General features: G+C 26.8%; 1 protein-coding gene across 1 annotated transcript in view; it reads left to right on the top strand.

The window, feature by feature from the left end:
* LOC145833358 (sushi, von Willebrand factor type A, EGF and pentraxin domain-containing protein 1-like) overlaps positions 1–19,483 on the top strand; it is a 48,912-nt gene that overhangs the window by 5,254 nt on the left and 24,175 nt on the right. Inside the window, exons 2-19 of the mRNA XM_082940538.1 lie at positions 404–592; positions 747–947; positions 1,666–1,863; positions 2,289–2,489; positions 2,602–2,793; positions 3,805–4,005; positions 5,731–5,922; positions 6,845–7,051; positions 7,756–7,956; positions 8,171–8,332; positions 8,546–8,743; positions 9,295–9,486; positions 10,083–10,265; positions 15,023–15,226; positions 15,288–15,482; positions 15,688–15,903; positions 15,991–16,182; positions 16,376–16,570. Of these exons, the coding sequence (XP_082796664.1) occupies positions 404–592; positions 747–947; positions 1,666–1,863; positions 2,289–2,489; positions 2,602–2,793; positions 3,805–4,005; positions 5,731–5,922; positions 6,845–7,051; positions 7,756–7,956; positions 8,171–8,332; positions 8,546–8,743; positions 9,295–9,486; positions 10,083–10,265; positions 15,023–15,226; positions 15,288–15,482; positions 15,688–15,903; positions 15,991–16,182; positions 16,376–16,570 (3,519 nt within the window). The remainder of the gene's footprint in view (positions 1–403; positions 593–746; positions 948–1,665; positions 1,864–2,288; positions 2,490–2,601; positions 2,794–3,804; positions 4,006–5,730; positions 5,923–6,844; positions 7,052–7,755; positions 7,957–8,170; positions 8,333–8,545; positions 8,744–9,294; positions 9,487–10,082; positions 10,266–15,022; positions 15,227–15,287; positions 15,483–15,687; positions 15,904–15,990; positions 16,183–16,375; positions 16,571–19,483) is intronic.

Consider the following 19,483-nt stretch of genomic DNA (forward strand, 5'->3'; position numbering starts at 1 on the left):
GTATACAGTTGCCATATATGATCTTTTGAAAAAAACAAGTAATTAAAAAAAATCCTGTTATAGGTAAATAAAAAGTAAACTAGATTTTAAAGTTTTAATCTATTTAAAAAAAGGTATGACCATAGCCAGTATCATGTATTTTGAATGATGGCCAGGTTTAGTTGAAAGATTTACTCACTTTTTAGTAGAATTTTTCAAACAAGTTCTTATTAAACCTTATTAAACAAAAGATTTAGATTTAAAAGATTTAAAAATGTCTACATACTTTGATCTAAATAAGAGATAAAAGTAGTAACTTATCGAGCTTAGACAATATTTTTTTAAGGTTCGTAAAGTTTTTACTGATTACAATTTAAGTATTATGATATAAATTGTACTAACAATTTTTATTATTATCATACAGTATGCAATTCACCGCCAGAGTTAACAAATGCAGTTTACACCGGACCAGAAATTCCAGAGATAGGTTCAATTTACGAATATAGCTGCAAGAATGGATACATTTCTCAAAAAGAGACATCCTACTTAGAGTGTTTATCAAATCAAAGTTACACTGGAATAGCCGATCAAGCATTTAATTGCACAAAGATGTGTAAGTTTTGAAAACAAAGTCAAACAAACTAATACTACCTACAAAGTTGTTTAGTTTAAGTATGGAACTATTCAATATTTCTTTAGAGTAGCTAAAGTTCTTACATTATATCACACATTAACTTTTTTTAAACTGTTCTAAAAATGTTCCACAGACTGCCCTAGGCTTCCTTATTTAAAGTATGGAGTTTACGATAAGCCTACATTAGACAATTCAATGGTTTACAAAGCGCATTTTACATGTATTTACGGAACAACTAATTACGTCATTAAAGGGTTGGTTGAGTGTAACAATTTGGAAGACACCAAAGGATTCACTAGTAAGCCAAGATGCCCAATTGCAGCTTTAGAAGGTCGTAAGTTGTATATTTTGCAGAAAGTTCTGTTTTTTAGATATTTTGCTTCTATTACTTTTATTCTAGTTTTGCATTTTCAAATTGTACAAGTGAAACCGTATAAAAAACTAAAATACAATTTCTATAAAAAGGTTAACTCTTGTGTTCCTGGACGATTAGAAATTATAATGTTCTTATTTTACTAAGCTATAACTTAAAGCAAACTTTTCCTCGTAAATAATACTAGATAAATAACTTATATAGAGTAAAGTTTATAAATAGTTTTAGAGCAAGTAATTAAACATAGACCTGATTTCGAAGCTTTTTTTATAAACTAATCATTAATTAAAAAAACATGATAAAATTTTATTTTTTTTGTTTATAGCTAGCAAATGTTTTAATGTCTATATCTTGAGTAAAAAATGAATTTAAAAGCTTACAAATTAAAATACGCTGAAATGGTATATTCAACACTATAACTAATTTAAATGATAGTAAATTAAATTTGTACTGTGACTCAAACAACATAACCAGTATATAACAGCAGTTTTTAAAATTGAAACTTATTGCGAATTGGTTGCGAATTGTGACTTATTCTACTTTTATCTTATTTAATCATGTAACGTAATATATCAAAAGAGTAAAAGTTTTGTTTAAATCCCTATTAACATATTTTGTTACTTCGGTGCAAAGTTTTACAAGTCAGATATAAACTAACCCGCTTCATAAAAACGAGCAGAATGTTCAGATCCACCCAGACCGTTCTATTCAGCTTGGAGCATATCCTTTTCTTTTTTAAAGAATCAGCTTTTTTCCGAAAGTGAAATAACTTACAAGTGTGATGAAGGCTTTTTGCCCATCTACACGGCTAGAACGGTACTGAGGTGTAAAGACAAAGTAACATGGATACCTAGATCTGCACCTACTTGTCTTCCAGGTTTGTCAAAAAAACATGCTATTTATTGCGCGCTATTATTCACCACATTTTAACAATATAACTTTTATAAAGTTACCTACTAGAAATGTTATACATTAGTTGAAAAACTAGATTTAAAATCTGCAAATTACTATCAAATATTTTTAGCTAGTTTTTGTTTAGTAATATATTGAGCACTAACTTATCCATAAGCTGAATCATTCAACCGTTTTATTATCAAACCTTTCTGTTTATCCTGTTAAACTTCGGAAGATGAGGTACATGTATAAGATAGTACATTTTATTTTTATTCTTAAGTAATTTAAAATATTTAATTTATTATGTATTACATTTTGTTATAGTGTGATCTTTAACTGTTTTTAGAATTTGCACTTTTTTCAAAATATTAAAACAGAAATTCCAAAAACTAAATCTTATTGTTTAAGCCTGCCAAGTACCTCCATTGGTAAGAAACGCTCGTTGGAAGGTTGTGAAAAGTCTGATGTCAATCAGCTTCGGTCTCACATACATGCAAGTAAGGTACAAGTGCGACCCCGGCTACGTGCTAGCTGATGGTACATCGGAACTGCTCGTATGTGTTTTTGATAACGGCTGGAGACCAAAACCTTACCCAGTTTGTTTGAAAGGTAAAGTTTATGAATTATATAGTTATTAGAAAGTCTTACTAACTTTTAGTGTTATTTTAAAAGATAGATACGAGAAAAATGAATTTAAAGTAAAGTACAACTTTCTTTTAAGTTTGTGAAGAAATTCCAGAAGGTGAAAACACCAAATACTACATGACTATTTTACCGGATTACACATCCGGAGACACTCTTGTGAATGGGACTCAGGTCAAGTACACATGTAAGAAAAATCACAGGGCAGCTGATACAACTTCAACTTGCGGAACAGACGGAAAATGGAGTCATAAAGTTGTGTGCTATAAAGGTTAAGTAGTTGAATACTTCTAATAAAATATTTGTCTTTTTTATAAGGTAGACTTTCTGAATTTTTCTTTACCATTTAGGGAGTAACACAAGTATCATTTCATTCAAAACTTTATGCTTCCTCAAAAACTTTATTCATTATGCTACCAATACTTTCGTACTTCTTTTTAACTTTTAAAGTATATAATAATTTTTTTCTTATTAGCTTTAGTAAAACTTTTTTTTAATCTGTACCAATTTTATTTTATCTAATATTTAAAAAATTACTTACAGGCACTTATTTTGATAATTTAAAACTTCAATAAAGTCAATTCGTTTTTCATTATTAAAACAGATTTTTAATAAGTAAGCATATAGCAAAAGTACTATTCAAAACTTTGTGAAGCTTTAAAATACTTAACCATTAGAAACAAACAACCTTCTTTGAATTATGAATGGCCAAAAAGTATTTAAACAATCTCTGATCTTTATCAAAAGTTAAAAATAATTTGCTTCGGAACTTTCTATTTAAAAAAAAAAATTATTTGCTTTCTACAAGTTGTTTGTAATATTTAATAGATCATTTCTTAAAAATTTATGTATTTATCTCAAAAAACGTACAAGAAGCCTATACCTCCCTAAAAAAACCTATTGAACGCTCTAACTTATATCGCTTATATCTCAAAAATTACTTCAAATTTTAACAAATGGTAAAAAGTAACTGGTAGCTTAGTTATACATACATAAATAAAATAAAAAACACTATAATAAATAAGTCTTTACCTCCCTCTATACCCTTAAAGACTAAAGTGACTGAACATTCACCATACACATATAATTAAAGTATATAATTATATTCAAAGTAAAGATACTTTAAACTATAAAAAAAATAAAATACACAAACAAAAAAAAAACAGTCTTAATTTTAACCATTCAAATATAACAGACTTAGCGTATATCTATTTCAATGGTGATGATACTTATAAAACTTATTACGTTATTTAACTACTTACAAAAGCTTCGTTGTTAACAGATTGTGGCAAACGAAACGCAATACCCAATAGTAACGAGGATATCCAGTCTGGTGTGCGTCTTGACAAGTATACTTATATAGCGAAAGTTGTCAAATACACATGCAAAAAAGGATATGAATTGTATCCTGATGATGCTGATACTACTTACGTTTGCGACGAAGGAGACTCCTGGAAACACCAAGACTTCAGTTGCATTAAAAGTTTTTTGATTACAGCTTGATATTTAAGTGATATTGTGACATGCATGCATTATTTTATAGTTTTTAAAGATAAATTATTTTAGAATTAAAACAGTTTTAAAAATTAACATTCTCTAAGCATTCGCAAAAAATGTTTCCTAATTCTCAAAACAACATTGTTTATTCGAAGGAGTTAATTTATTTCCGATATGTCGGTGTTTGTCTTTCAAATACGCGTTAGTTTTAAATTGTGCCGTGTGCCATTTTAAGTTACGATGAAGTTCGCATGATTAACGTATTTAAAGCTAAATTCAACATCTATTTAACAGCTACGAATCTAAGAACATCGAGCATCTAGTTTCGAGATCAAAAATATTAAATAGCGAACTTTTTTTTTTCTAAACTGTTAGTATTTATAAAACTTTACGATTGTTAATACTTATATAAGTTTTACTTGTGTTGTGATTTAAACAGTTTCTTTCAGACTTACTGTAAATATTGTATTAATAATTAAGTGCTGTTAATTAATTTAAAGTATGGTATAACTTATGAATTAGCAATAACTTACTTTAAATAAGTAACATTATCTGGAACTTTAGCATAGTAAGCTACTAGTAAGTAACACACGTAATTTAGCTTAAGTTCTTGGTACCACATTTGTAAGAATTTAAGTATACTTAACCCCATAAACATAACCAGTGTTTATAAAAACATTTTGGTGTTTATATTAGACACCACGTCGGGTTTAGTATACGTTATAATACCTATGAATGTATGTGTTACTAACTTACAGTTTTATTTTTCAAAATACGTTGAGCAGCTGAATGAATTAAAATGATTTTTTTTTTATTATGGAATCTGAACTTTAAAATATTACCATATTTTACTAAGTTGCGTTCATAATATCTTTGTATTTAACTTGAATATTTACAAAATTAAGGTAATAAAGAATAACATCGTTGTTTTACAAAAGTTAACATTGTCATTTATTTAAAATATTACAAAAGTATAAAATTTGAGCCAGTTTTTATAAAGTATATTTTTTTTATTAATTCTGTTATATAAACTTTTTTGTAAAATTTGACCTCAAATCTTCAGCAAGTTTTTTTTTGCGTTATATTTTTAAAAAATGTTCTGACGATCAAAAAATTGATACAAAACGAGCATTTTATGACCAAAAAAAAGTTTTTACTGGAAACTTAAGAATTCAAATCAATTAGATTGTATATTATTAACTCAAGACTAGAAAAAAAGTTTTAAGAATGTTTGCTTAAAAATTGTTGAATATGTATATTTTTAATTAAATTTTTTTTTTTGCTTTTTAAACTTTGCCTTGCCATAAAAAATCAATTTAATTTTCTGAGTTTTTACCCTTATATCTCAAAAACATTACAGTTTAAATTATAGAAATCGGTGAAAAGCAACATTTAGCTTTAATAAACATTTTTTGAAATAAAAGTTTCCTTACTCTCTATGTCCTTAATTTGCAAAATCGTTTTAAACCTTTAGTATTAATGATCTTTGATAAAGTCTTTCTTTTACTTTTTTTTTGAATTTGTCTTCTTAAGTTAACGTTTTATAAACTAGTTTTTCTATTAAATGTTTTAACTTATCCATCTTTATCGTTTTCTAGAAAAATTGAATATTTCAAAATGTTTTTATTTTTTTTAGTGAACTAAAAAGAAAAACAGTTTATTTAAGTGCATACAGTATATTTAATTATGACTTTATTTACAAAATGTTTAGGATGCCCTGAAATAAGTTCGACGTCAGTTGGAATAGAAGTATTAAAAGGCCTAATGACGGAGACTAATATTCCCGGCACAGTCTTGAAGCTTTCGTGTGATGACGGCTTTGTCACTGGACTTTCATCGAGCGTGGTTGTTGAATGTCAAGGAGACGGTAGTTGGAACTCTACCATTTACGACTGTGAAATTAGTTAGTAAACTTGTTAAAATGTTGCTTTTTAGATAAACTTTACAGCGACCCGCAATATTGATCATGTTTTATGACAATAGCATAGAAGTTTGTTTTGCTTATTTATATCATCGAAAAATTCGAAGTTATACTGAAGTTAAAGGACATAGTACAAATACTGATAAGTTATATAGAACAAAATATCATGTATTTTATTTAATAATATTCTTGCTTTAGTACAACTTTTCTAATTAAGATGGTATGTATTTATTTTTTGTTTAATAATAAAACTTATAAATTAAGTTAATTGCTATTAATTTTATTGTTTTGTTAGAACTGTTTCTAAAATATAGCGTTTTTTGAATGAAATGTGTTTTTTTTACATCCAAGCATTTAAAAACAAAAATATTTTAAATTCATTTAATTTTTTTCTCCTCATTTTATTTTTAAAAATATTTTTTTAAACCAAATAACTTTTCATAATCAAAAAAAGTCGAAGCTAACCAAACAGATTGTTTATATTAATAACTTTAAAGTTTTGCAAGTGTACAGAAAAGGTATAAAAAATGTTATTTTCATAAATATAGAATTTAATAAATAAATTAAATACTCTCACATTTTCAATGAATCAAAACCACAGTTTAATGAACTATCATTAACTGTTTAACTCATCAATAGTACTTTTATTGGATAAACACCCATAGTAAGTTAACTGCTTTTTTAACCTGATACAAAAAATACTTGTTTGCTAACTTTTCAAAAATCTGCTCAATTTAAAAAGATATTAGACTTTGACGATTTCAGCATGTAAGTCGTTAGGTAGAAGTTTGAGCTATTTGTATAGCTATTCGTATGCTCACGGATAAAAAGAAAATATATAGCTATACACCCTAACAGCAGTGCGATTTTAAACGCTAATTGACAAAGTTCTTTGTTTCTGTAGATTGTCCGTACCCTAAGAAAACCATTCTGGATGGAAAAATCCGAGTAGTGAATCAAAGTAGACCGGGAGTTTTACTACCAGGTGATATCATCAGATACACTTGTGATGTTGGGTTTAGCTTTGCTAGTGGAAGCTCAAAAGATTACATTTACAAGTGCTTTGAAAGTGGTAAATTGAACAGTACAAGAATTCCAACATGCGTAACTCGTAAGCAATTTTATTTTGTTTTACCTTGAATCCCTTAAATAAGTTTTGTTAGTTTTATTCGAACTTTGCGCAAAAAGTCTATAATTTCTAGTTTAAGTTGTTTAAATTAAATTGTTGTCTAAAAAATTGTTAATATAAAAACCTTAAGTTTACTTAATTTTTTTAACAAAACCAAATAAAATATAGTAAGCGTTACATTAACATAAAAGTTTTATAAGAAATTTTCAATTATTTTTTTTTCGATTTCAAAACTTAAACAAACGCTTAACACAAAAGACACCTTATTGAAAGTTAGTTATTTTTAGAACCTTTGATCAAGACTAGTCATTAAAAAAAGTTAGCGAGTTTACATGAAGCAAAAACATGTTACAAGTTAAACAGCTTTCTGATAAGTATATTTTAGTTTAGTTTCACTTTGCTTTTTTTTAAAACTAACAAGTCCCTAAGCGCCTACTGTTTTTCATATGCTTTGCACATGCAGTTTATTACGTATATGATAAAAACTGTTTTAAAAAGTTAAACGAGATTGACACGTTAAAAACATAATTAAGGAAATTATATTTTTTTAAAGTACAGCTTGTATTAAAGGTTAGTTTTTGAATAAAAATTTATTGCTTATACTACATTTAATTGAAAATAAATCAACTATTGTAATATTATGAAGTGACAAAGCACTACTCTAAACAATTTCAACCCCATTTCAGCGTGTCTGGATCCGCCCCAAGGAGACGAGTACGTAAAAATGACAGTGGAATACAATCCAATTAGCACTGGATTCTGGTCTGGTGCTAGAATCATCTATACTTGTTTGGAGGGAAGACGTTTTGTACATGGTACAAGTACAACACTGACGTGTGAAAGAAACAGATTATGGAGCCAAAAAACGGCTCCGAAATGTGTCCCATGTAATACTAGTCTTGAAGTTTCTTATGAATTGAACATTAACTTTTTTTTAAGATTGCTTATAGATAATAACATAGATTATTGTGCACTTTTTAGGTTTTCAATTTAGATCAACCTTATAAGCTTTAGAAAACTAAACAGTTATATAAATATATATGTGCCCCATGTATGCATGCCTAAAACTAGTTTTTTGTTTAAAAACTAAATTTTTTGTAGTTTGCGAGGCGCCTCCTTATGTTGAAAACTCATTTTTAAACTCATTGGAGGAATACGAGTTAGAAAATGGAACCGTTTCGTTTAATAGAGTAAAATATACTTGTGATTCTGGTTATTACTATTTCATTAACGAAACATCATTAGGTGATGTAAGTGATACAGGTGAATATACTTGTGAAAACTCATCTGTTTGGACGCCTACAACTTTACCATCTTGCTTAAAAGGTAAAACAAAAATAATTTAGAAAAACTTTGTCTTTTAATATTTTTTAGCGCTTTAGCTATTTTGATAACGTAGGCTAATAATTAATTTGCTATTTTATTTACGCCTGCTAGTTAATATATTAACCAACTAACTTGTAAATATTCAAACAGTCTGTGGCGAAGTGCCCACTATAGAAAATACAGACTATCCTGAAACTCAATTGTACAAAGGAGTAAAGGAAAATCCTAAAGTATTTTTAGATGGTACTGTACTTAAATATACATGCGCTAAAAACTTTACACAATTATCTTCAAATGCTGTTTGTAATAGTCAGGGTGAATGGATCCATGAAATTGTATGCTACCCAGGTATTTTAGTTTTATGAGTCATATTTTATGTTTTACCTGTAAATTAATATACAATAAAATGTTAGTTTCGCTGTGCAAAAGAACTTTTACTTGTTCATTTTAAAACATATAAACTTTTAATGAAGCAGAGCAGGTAGTGATTTAGGTTTTTTAGGTATCTTGTTAGATATGCATTATGTTAAAAATCATCAAATATAATAAAACTTATCGATACTATTTAATTGGCAATGTAGATTTCATGATCTTTCTATAAAAAGGTAAAAAAATATTGTGTTGTTATTTTTTATAACTTGTTAGTGTCTATTGCCAGTTATTTTTTTTAGTTTTCAGTATGCTTATTAAGTTCAAATGTCGATGTTGAACAAGCTTGTTCGCTGTAAATTGTATAAAAAAAGATTAAAACAGTTAAGTTATAAAATAACATTACTGTCTTGTAGTTGTTTACATTAAAAATTTTAAATAAATTTGAAATTTGAACAAAACAAGTTTGGTAATGCTTTTAACCAGGTGTGTATAAATATACTTAAAAAATATTATAGACTGTGGCACAGCTGATGAAATACCGAAAACAACAAAAGAGGAAACAACTTTTTCAAACTCTGATAAAACAGTAAGCGCAACAACTGAAGTAAGTTATGCGTGTGAAAATGGTTATTATCTCGTCCCATCAGATGCTAAAACAACTTACAAGTGCATTAACAATGGTGGCTCTTGGAACCTTGAACCGTTTAAGTGTCTGAAAGGTTATTTTTTATTGTGATAAAAACTAGTTTTTTGCAAATACATTTTAGTACTAAGTTTTTAATGTATATCAAATAAGTTAACAGCATTTTTCCCAAGCTAAAACGAGACAAGTTTGTTTAGTAAAAAACAACTTAATATAAATTTAATGAGCGCAAATAATAGTTCGATAACCCAATTAATTTTATCTTCAAACACTTTATAGTTTTGTTGATAAATTACTTTTGAAAATAAATCCTTATTTTAATGAAAATGCAATTATATTTTGTGCTATTTGTTTAATATTAGAATTAAAAACTGTAAATTCCCAGTCTAGTTTGTAAACTTATATAGTATTAACTTAAGCTTCTTTGTTATAAAAAAATCTTCGTTGTCTTAAAAGGTTCTATAAGCACTTAAAAAAATAAGCTGTTTTATAACTCTTACTATGTTTTTTAAAAGTACTTTTTAATTAAAACGGTGAGTTGCAATCAGTTATGCTTGACTTTCATTTTTTCTTTGTTACTATGCCTAACACTGAATTCCTTATATTTGGATACGTATTAAAGCTTATATGTTTGTAAGTAAATTGAGTTACTAACTTGTTACTCTTGATCAGCATGTCCTGAGATCCCTGAAGGTTTGATAGTAAGCCCAACCGTCTCTGAGTCTGGAGCGTATCATAGTGGAGTTGAAGTTGAATTCTCTTGTGAAAGCGGATATGAATTAAGCAATTCTAGTTGGAGTAGTAATGAGTGCGTGGATGGAGAATGGAACCATCAATTGCCAAAATGCGTCGGAAGTTAGTGAGCTCGAAATTTAGTGTGTTTTTATCAGTCGTAAACTTAATTTTTTTTTAAAGTAAAATGTGTATGTATAATAACTGACTTTAGTTTATATCAGCTATAATTAAAATTTTATAGTTGAAAAAAAAAATCTGTTAAGCTTTTTATCATTTAAGGTTTTGTTCTAGATTTATATTTTTTTGTTAAAATAAGCGCGTTTTAGCTTTCAGACAAATATTTTAGTAATTTTCATGATATAGTTTTAATTAAATTTGTTTTTTTAAGTATAACTACTCAAAATATAGGTTTAAGTGTTTGTTAACAAAAGATCCTAAAGAAATAAGTTCACTGGAATATTAAAAAAAAACAAGTTATACAATAATCTTCCTTTATTGTACCAACATATGTTTCTGTGTGTTAACAAATTAACACACTTCAACTGGGTTCTGTAAAAAAATAAATACTCTAATGAAAGAATAGAAGCCAAAGTAGGTGTATACATGTGTTCATTAAAATTAAAGTAAAATAATTTCTACAGATTTTTAGTGGTTAGTAGTTAATAATAAGGTGAGTTAATAATAATAAGTTAATAATAGTAAATAATAGTAAATAAATAGTTAATAATAATAAGGTGAGTTGTTAAAATGGTTTTCGTCATTCGATGATAAGAGCAATAAGCGTTTTGTCAGTTTTGATATAGTTCAATTCTATCCTTCTATCCCCAAAGAACACCTTTTTAATTTTTTAAGTTGTGCTTTTATGTATTCAAAATTCGCCGATTCCGATAAAGAAATTATTTTACATGCATGCGATTCCTTACTTTTTTCAGACAACAATGTTTGGAAAAAGAAAAATAACGACACTTTTTCCGATGTACCTATGGGAAGCTTCCATAGTGCAGAGATTTGTGACCTTGTCGGATTATGTATTCTCAGTAAACTAGGAAATGTTTTCAGTAACTGTAGTTCATATAAAGACGATGGGTTAGGTGTCATAGATCTAGCAAAACCTGTCGTATACGACAGAACAAATAAACAAGTGTTTAAGGTAATGTCAGATATAGGTTTCAAAATTACGTTAGATCTAGGTAATCAAGTTACTGATTTTTTAGATGTCTCCTTAAACCTCTCTGATGGTAATTTTTGCCCTTACCGAAAACCAAATTGTTTAATTAATTTTATCAATTCAAATTCCGACCACCCCCGACATATAAAAAAGCTATCCCAATAATGACCAAGAAACGCTTAAGCTCATTGTCATCGAGTGCAGAAATATTTAACGAAATAAAAGTTTCATATGAAAATTTATTTTAAAAAAGTTTTAAATGTAACTTAACATATGTGAAAATAAACAATAATATTAATAATAACAATAATAATGATATGTTTAATGGTAATAGCGATAATAAATACAGTAATGATAATAATAAAAGTAATAACAGCATTGTTAATAATAACAATAATAATAATTGTAACGATAATAATAATAGTTTTAAAAGTAATAGTAATAATGATAATAACATTAAAAATATTGTAAATAATAATAGTAACTATAACGATAATAACAATAATTGTAGTCGTAATAATAATAATGATATAAACAATTACAGTATCACTAGTAAAAATAATATTAAAACGCAGAAAAGTAATAAGTCTCGTAATAGCCGTGTGGTGTGGTATAACCCACCATACTGTTCTAGCATCAACATAAACTTGGGTAACGAATTTTTAAGATTAGTAGATAAATATTTCCCAGATAACCATTGTTACCGTAAAATATTTAACAGAAAACTTTTAAAAAAATTTTATAGTTGTATGAATAACGTCAAGTCAATAATACAATCACACATAATAATTTTGTTTTATCTAAATATAATGAGTTGATAGCCCAAATTAATAAAAACAATAATAAACAAACACTATTAGTAAGAATTATAATAACAACTATTCATGATAATACACATGTAATTAATATTAGTTTAGACAGAAACGATAATAATAATTGTAAAAACAACAAGCTTAATATAAACAATAATGATAACATTAATCTAATAATTAAAAACAATAATAATAGACCCATAGCTAGAAGTATCAGTAAAAACCTAACAAAAAATGTAGACTCAATTGTACCTAATGATTCATGTTCTAATAATAATAATAATAGTAATAACAATAATAGTGGTAATAATGGTAATAGTAGTAACCATATTGATAATAATGATGATAACAGTATTAATAACAACAGCATAACCAATAATAGTAACAATAATATTAATAATAAGGATAAATTGTATATTGGTTCGACAGGAGGTCATTATAAAGATAGGTACACTGGGCATAAGTATACTTTTAAGCATGTAAATAAAAAGAATAGCACAAGATTGTCAGATTTCGTTTGGCAGTATTTTGACAGGTATGGTACCAAACCAGAAATGGAATGGAGCATCCTTCACCACGCCAACAATAACATCAGTAGCGCGAGCAAGATCTGCAAATATACAACCTTGGACGAATGGCAATTTTAGCAGAAGATAGTAAACAATTACTAAATAAAAGACGTGATATTTCAAACAACTGTGTACACAACCGACGGTTCTTCTTTAAATAACACTTTAGCGCAATCTCACCTTCCATATTTTTCGTTCACCTTTTACATAAACATTCACTTAATATACTTTAATATAGTTATATATCCTTAGTAAAATATAGTTTTATTCATTTATTTTTTATATATTTATTTCACACATGTCACTTTCTATTCTCCGACATTTTATATATTCATTTTATCCTCCGACTATAATTCTTCACATATTTATGTGTTAAGTTCTAAGTTTAATTGGAAACCTGTATTCAAATCACAGATAAACCGTGCTTTTTTACCTACTACGCCCAATAGAGCTAGAGGTTTTTTACTGCAGGTTTATACTTAGCATATGACTACCTTGTTGTTTTATGTTTTACATTTTGACTTTCATATTAAACCTAACCCGTAATTTATAACACATTTTAATTATTAAATATTTAAAATATCTGTATGGGATCTTTAACTTAAACACCCGACTGCTCCTTTGTAAAACAACAATCAATTATTTTAATAATTACTATGTGCAACATATATGTGTTTTGAGTCGTTGTGATTTTATGTAAGTCGCCGTAACTTAATTATCGATCAGTGCTTTGTAAACTTAATAAAAATTTTTTTTTTTGCTTTGTTTTCTTAATTTTTTACATTTTTAGTTTTTTTACATTTAAACTAAATCTGCTTCTTAATTGTATCTAATTTTTATATTGTTACAATTTATATTTAACCATTACAAACATTTAATATATATAATATACGTTATATCAAGTTCCAGTGACTTATATTGTCTTTACCGTTGTTAAATTTAATTGATTCACAAATTTATGGTTGTTGTTTCACTTTTTATTCAAAATAGATTACATACTACTTTTCATATTAAAGCGCTTTACTGCTTTACCAAAAATAAAGACTAAATTAACTAACTTTACAATACAAATTAAATAGCTGTACTAATATCGTGACGTAGTTATTGAATATATTTTGTTCACACATTAGCAACGGTAAAATAATAATTTGAATTAGTTATTCTTTCCATTAAACTAAGTGGTTTGTTTATATTATGATTTGTTGTTTTCATGCGTATTTTAATTTACTTTACTTTATTTAGACTTAATAGTTACAAATATTATGTAGTTTTATAACAGTCGGATTTAACATTAAGTATTTTACCCTATTATTAACTATTAACCTCAAAAATCTGTAAAAATTATTATAATTTTAATGAACACATGTATACACCTACTTTAGCTTCTAATCTTTAATTACAGTATTTATTTTTTTACAGAACCTAGTTGAATTGTATTAATTCGTTAACACACAGAAACATATGTCGGTAAAATAAAGGAAGATTACTGTATAACTTTCTTTTTTTTAAGTATAATTTTTTGTTAAAAACTATTGTATTTAATTTTTAAAAGTATTATAAATAACTATTTAATTTTAGTACCATTAAAAAAAAATATTATTCTCGTTTTCCTAGTAGTTTTTATTCACTTGTGTATTCATCTTAATGCTAATTTGCTTGCCTCTAGTAAATTTTAAATAGATATTGGAACAACAACTTTTAAGTAACTACAATTCACGTGAGTTTTTGAACTTTTAATAAATTTGAATATACAGTGAAATCTTAAATTTGTTTATTGGAATTTTTTTGTTTATCAAAGTTGTTTTTGAAAATTTAAAACAAAGCGGTCATCAGTATGATTCTATGTAATTTTTTAAACTTATCAATTTATTTGAAATTTTAGTTTTATTTTCAATTTAGTGTTGTGTGTTATTTATTGTCCAACGTTGCAAAAAGGCATAAAAACCTAAACCACTTGATTACATTTAGGGAAGCCGTTTTATAAAAAGTATTTATTTATGACAAATAAAACATCAGCAATAGTAAATTGGTATAAAGTAAAATAATTTATAAATTTGGTATTTGTCGAATTTATTTACAATTATTTTATCTAAGTTAAATTATTTTAATAATCTATACAAAAAATAAAACTATTTTTTGTAGTTGTGTTTGTTAACTATACTAAGAACATGTATAAAAATTTTTTATAACATCGTTTAAATGTCTTTTGAGATTACAAAAACTGAGCTTTTGCTATACTTGTAAATTGAACACTTTAGCTATAAAGTTTTTTATTTAAAACAAAATAACAATTTTTTTCTTTCTAATTTTAATTTAAAAAATTTAAAGATTGTGGCTCACCAAAAAGTGTCGATAATGGAAACTACAAAGTTCTGATGACTGAAAGTGTAACAAAAAGTGATGAAGTTGTGAACTATGTCCAGAAATTAAATTATACTTGTCATGAGGGTTTTACTATTGCACCATGGTCTGAAAGAGTTCTGACGTGCGAAGGAAACGTTGACGACTTCACACCACCGGATTGCGTTAAATGTAAGTAAATTGTAACCGTTACAGAATACTTAAGTTCTTTCGAAACCACTTAAAAAAACAGATTGCAATGACCCTCCTGAGTATAACAACACTAGAAGAGAGCTGAGCAACACTTCGTACACATCAGTTTATCTTCCGGGAGCGATAATGACTTACACAGCGGAGTTCGGATGGCAGATTTTGCCATCGTCGAGTAATCAGCTACATTGCACAGAAAATGGCTCCTGGGCGGGCGTTATTGGAAAGCTTTACTCAGGTTAAGACTTAAAGCTTAAGTTAAGTAAACTTTAAAACAAAACTTGTTTTCTTTTTATTATAAATAAGTGTTTGTCTTAATTTAATATCAATTTTATATTTAGTTCTATAAACTAGGAGCATAAAATGGTTTGCTTTTACAAGTTTTAAGATTATCTTTTTTATGCTCTTACTGCGAATTTTATGCGTTTTAAACTTTAAAACAGATGTAATATGTCCTGATCCGCCTACAATCGCGGGAGCATACACCCAAGTATCGAATTGGATATATGAGGGAGTAAAACTTCCTGGCACAGAAGCAAAGTACAGTTGTGTACCAGGTCTTGAATTAGTTCCGAATACATTTACACACAGTTACTGCAAAGTTAAAGATGGCAATGCTCTCTGGATACCAGTTAACACCTTACCGAAATGTGTGAAAAGTCGGTTAAATGTTTTGTTTTGACTGTAAATACACTTTAAAATGCTTAATTAAGTTTTGAAATATTTACACATTTTTTTGAATTTAGACTGCGGTATATTTCCTGAAGTTTTAAGCGCAAACAAAACTGTCATTGCTTTCGAGTTTAAAAATGAAATGGATAAAGTTGAAACGCATGTGAGGTACGATTGCCATCCTGGTTTGGTATACACCTTAGACAGAACAGATATAAGGTGTACTGATGAAGGTTTTGACAATGAAGTTGGAAAGTGTGTTGAAGGTGCTTTAAAACATAGATGTTCTTTCACGTTTGTGAAAACTAAGTTTTAAATGCAAAAAAATAAATGGTTTTCAATTCAAAAAAATGTTTTTAATTTTTTTTTGAAACAGATAGTATTTTTGACAGCTGTGTACAATGTATAACGAGCTGATTTAAATTTTTTAACTAATAGTAACATACTGTTATTGTACAGAATGCCAAACTTTGCCGTCTATTCTGAGTAACGGAAACGTTAATATATCATCCCCAAAGTCAAGCAACAACGTTCTTGGAACTAATATTTCTTACTTATGTGAAGATCCTTATGCGCTCAATGTTGAAACTTCAAGTTTTTACTGCAGAGAAAATGGAACTTGGAACTATGCAGTCGATCCCGAGTGCATACTAAGTAATTATTATAACATATTTTTTTTTTATTAGCAATACATATTTTTGTTTATTTTTTTTTCTTTATACCATGGTTTCCCAAAGTGGGCGATATCGCCCCCCTGGGGGCGATAATTAGTAAGGGGGCGAAAAGGGGGCGATTTTAAAATGTTGGGCTGTCATAAAATTTTTATTTTTTATCTTGCTATTTTACTAATTTTAGCTTGCTAACAAATTTTTGACCCTGAGGTAAAACTTAAACGAAAAAAGTGTATTTTGTTTATGTAAAATATAGAGAAAAAAATCAAGTAATTATGACTTCTACTTTCAAGTAAATTACATATTTTCATTCATATATTTTCTTATTTATCAATTACTTACATCATAGACGATCGGAATCCCTCTCACCATTTTATAACCTGACATATATGTTATTTGGGATCATAAATGGTTTGTAAAAATCTATGTTATATGTTATCACCTCATGATATTTCTAATAGTTTTTTGAAAAGTCACTAAGTTATACTAAGAAATAAATCTATACAGAGTTGCCAATTTGTCTAGAAACCTGGAAAAATCTGGAGTTTGACAATTTAGGCAAAAAAAACCTAAAAAATCTGTAATTTTTAACAATTTCAACATATTAAGTAGTAAAATTTCGATTTGACACAAAAAAAGCTATCATATAGATAAAAATATGAATCCTTTCGAGGCAGATCTTTTTGAAGTAAACGACGTACAGGAAACCTTCTTAGACTTACAAATTGACCTTGAACTTAAATTAATTTTTCCAAAGAACGATATGAAAGTTTTTGGACTCAACAAAACCTAAGGCAAAAGTGTTCAATCATTTGAGAGGATTTTAGATTTTGTTCATAGTTTTTCCTTCTTGCTATGTTGTTGAGAAAACTTTCAGTTCAGTTATCAACATATTGAGCAAAAGATCTAATCTAGAAATTTGTGAAGGAGGCGTTATTTTCTGATTAAGAATCAGATTAGAAAAACTTGCAAGCAATAATGAACCTCATCCTTCACATTATATTAGACTTAAGTAGCAGACATTATTTTATGATTTTTTATTCTATTTGATATTTTAAAATACTTTTTTTTTAACCTGGTTTGTATTGTATTTAAGTAGTCTTTTTAAAATAAAAAAATATTAAGTTATTTATTCTACAACAGGTTTGCATTATGCCTAATAAACATTAATTACGGTAGACTTCCTCTTGAGTTCGCAATTTTTACCCAAAAAATAGTGCAAATTTATATTTTTTAAAATTTAATTTAAATAAAGTCTATTACTAACTAAGTATGAATAAAACAAAAAATACATAACATTTAATAGCTATATAGATCTATTTTGTTAATGAATGTTAGTTTTATGTTTTAGTTGACTTCATGTTTATTCCTAACGTTATTGCATATAACATATTTAAATTTATCATTTTGTAAAAAAATGGTAATAATTTTAGAGTTTGCATTTTTTGATTTTGTTCAAAGTGCGAACTTAAGCGGAAGTCTACTGTATTTATTAAATGGTTAATGTTTTAAATCTGTTAATAGTTTTATTTTGACCTGGTTAATTTTTTAGTTTATATTTGTTGTTTACATTACACTAAAAGTTTTTATAGCATAGTGATTAAAGTATTTGTTTAAACGAAATTTATTTCACATATTTTTGTTATTACTTCTTTAATCTGTATAAATAACAAAATCTTAATTACCATTAAAGTTTTTATTTCAAAAATTTTTATTTGGTTTTAAAAGAGTACAAATTTTAGGTCTCTATTTGAAATGACTTCAAATTTTTCATTTAAATGATTCTTAAACTCAATTTTATTTTTTAACTTGATACGTTATTGTTAAAAAGTCATATATTAAGGAATTTCAAACTATTAATAGAACTGTTTTTTTGTTTTATCTTAATTTTTAATATATTAGCAATTAGAATAGGTTATCTATTTTAATAGTTCAACTTTAGCTTTTAGTTTTTCACTATTTTCTTCTAGTAAATTATTGTAGGCTAAAAACTAAAGAAAAAATAAATTTAAATGTTATTAAATAAGCCATCAAAAAGACTGCTACAGTTACAAAACAAAATTTTAACTTAATTAAAAGAAATTTTCAATCCATTACTTTCTGTTCATAGAATTAACTGTAAAATTTTCGATTTTTTTTGAATTTTAATTAAGAAAAAAAATAGTGTTAAAATCAAGGTTTAGTTTCCTAAAGGCTATACCAATTCAAATATTATTTAATGGTATTCTACTACAAAACATATAGTTTAAAAAGTTTAAAATTAAGTTTTTAACTTTACAACTAACTTGCTTATAATATATCTTAGCATTGAAAATAATAATTTTACTGCATTAACTGAAGCTGTTGATGAAACCACTTTTTATGTGAGATAATCAACCAGTCGGTCAAACTTCCTTAAACTAGATCAGAAATTATGTTTTAATATTTATTTTATTATGTGTAAAATAAACTGTTCATTCTTTTATAGTTTTTTAATCTCTGGTATAGTAATTTTAGAATATGCCTATTTATAAAAATAATTCAAGTATTCTGTGCGGCTTAAATAAGTTATTTACTATAAAGTTTTAAATGTCCGAAAATCATTATATGAGAGATTATTTTAATGTCAGATTTCAGTTAAGATTTCTGATGGGTAACGTACGGTTAAGATTCAGTCAAACTTAGACCCGCTAAGTAACTTGAAAACTACTTATGCAAAATAAGTAAAATTTAGTTTTTTGATACTCAATATTTTGAAATACACTTTCAATATTGTTTTTAGTTCACAATAGTATTTCCTAAATCACAATAATACTAAATCATTTTATTACAATTTTGCTGGAGTTTTTTAATTTTCATATTTTTTAAATTATGCAGCCTGCAATTACATTTTTTAAGAGTTGAAACTAGAAAATAT

The sequence above is a fragment of the Thalia democratica genome, chromosome 4 (assembly GCF_965202585.1).
Source record: "Thalia democratica chromosome 4, ktThaDemo2.hap1.1, whole genome shotgun sequence".
NCBI lineage: Eukaryota > Metazoa > Chordata > Thaliacea > Salpida > Salpidae > Thalia > Thalia democratica.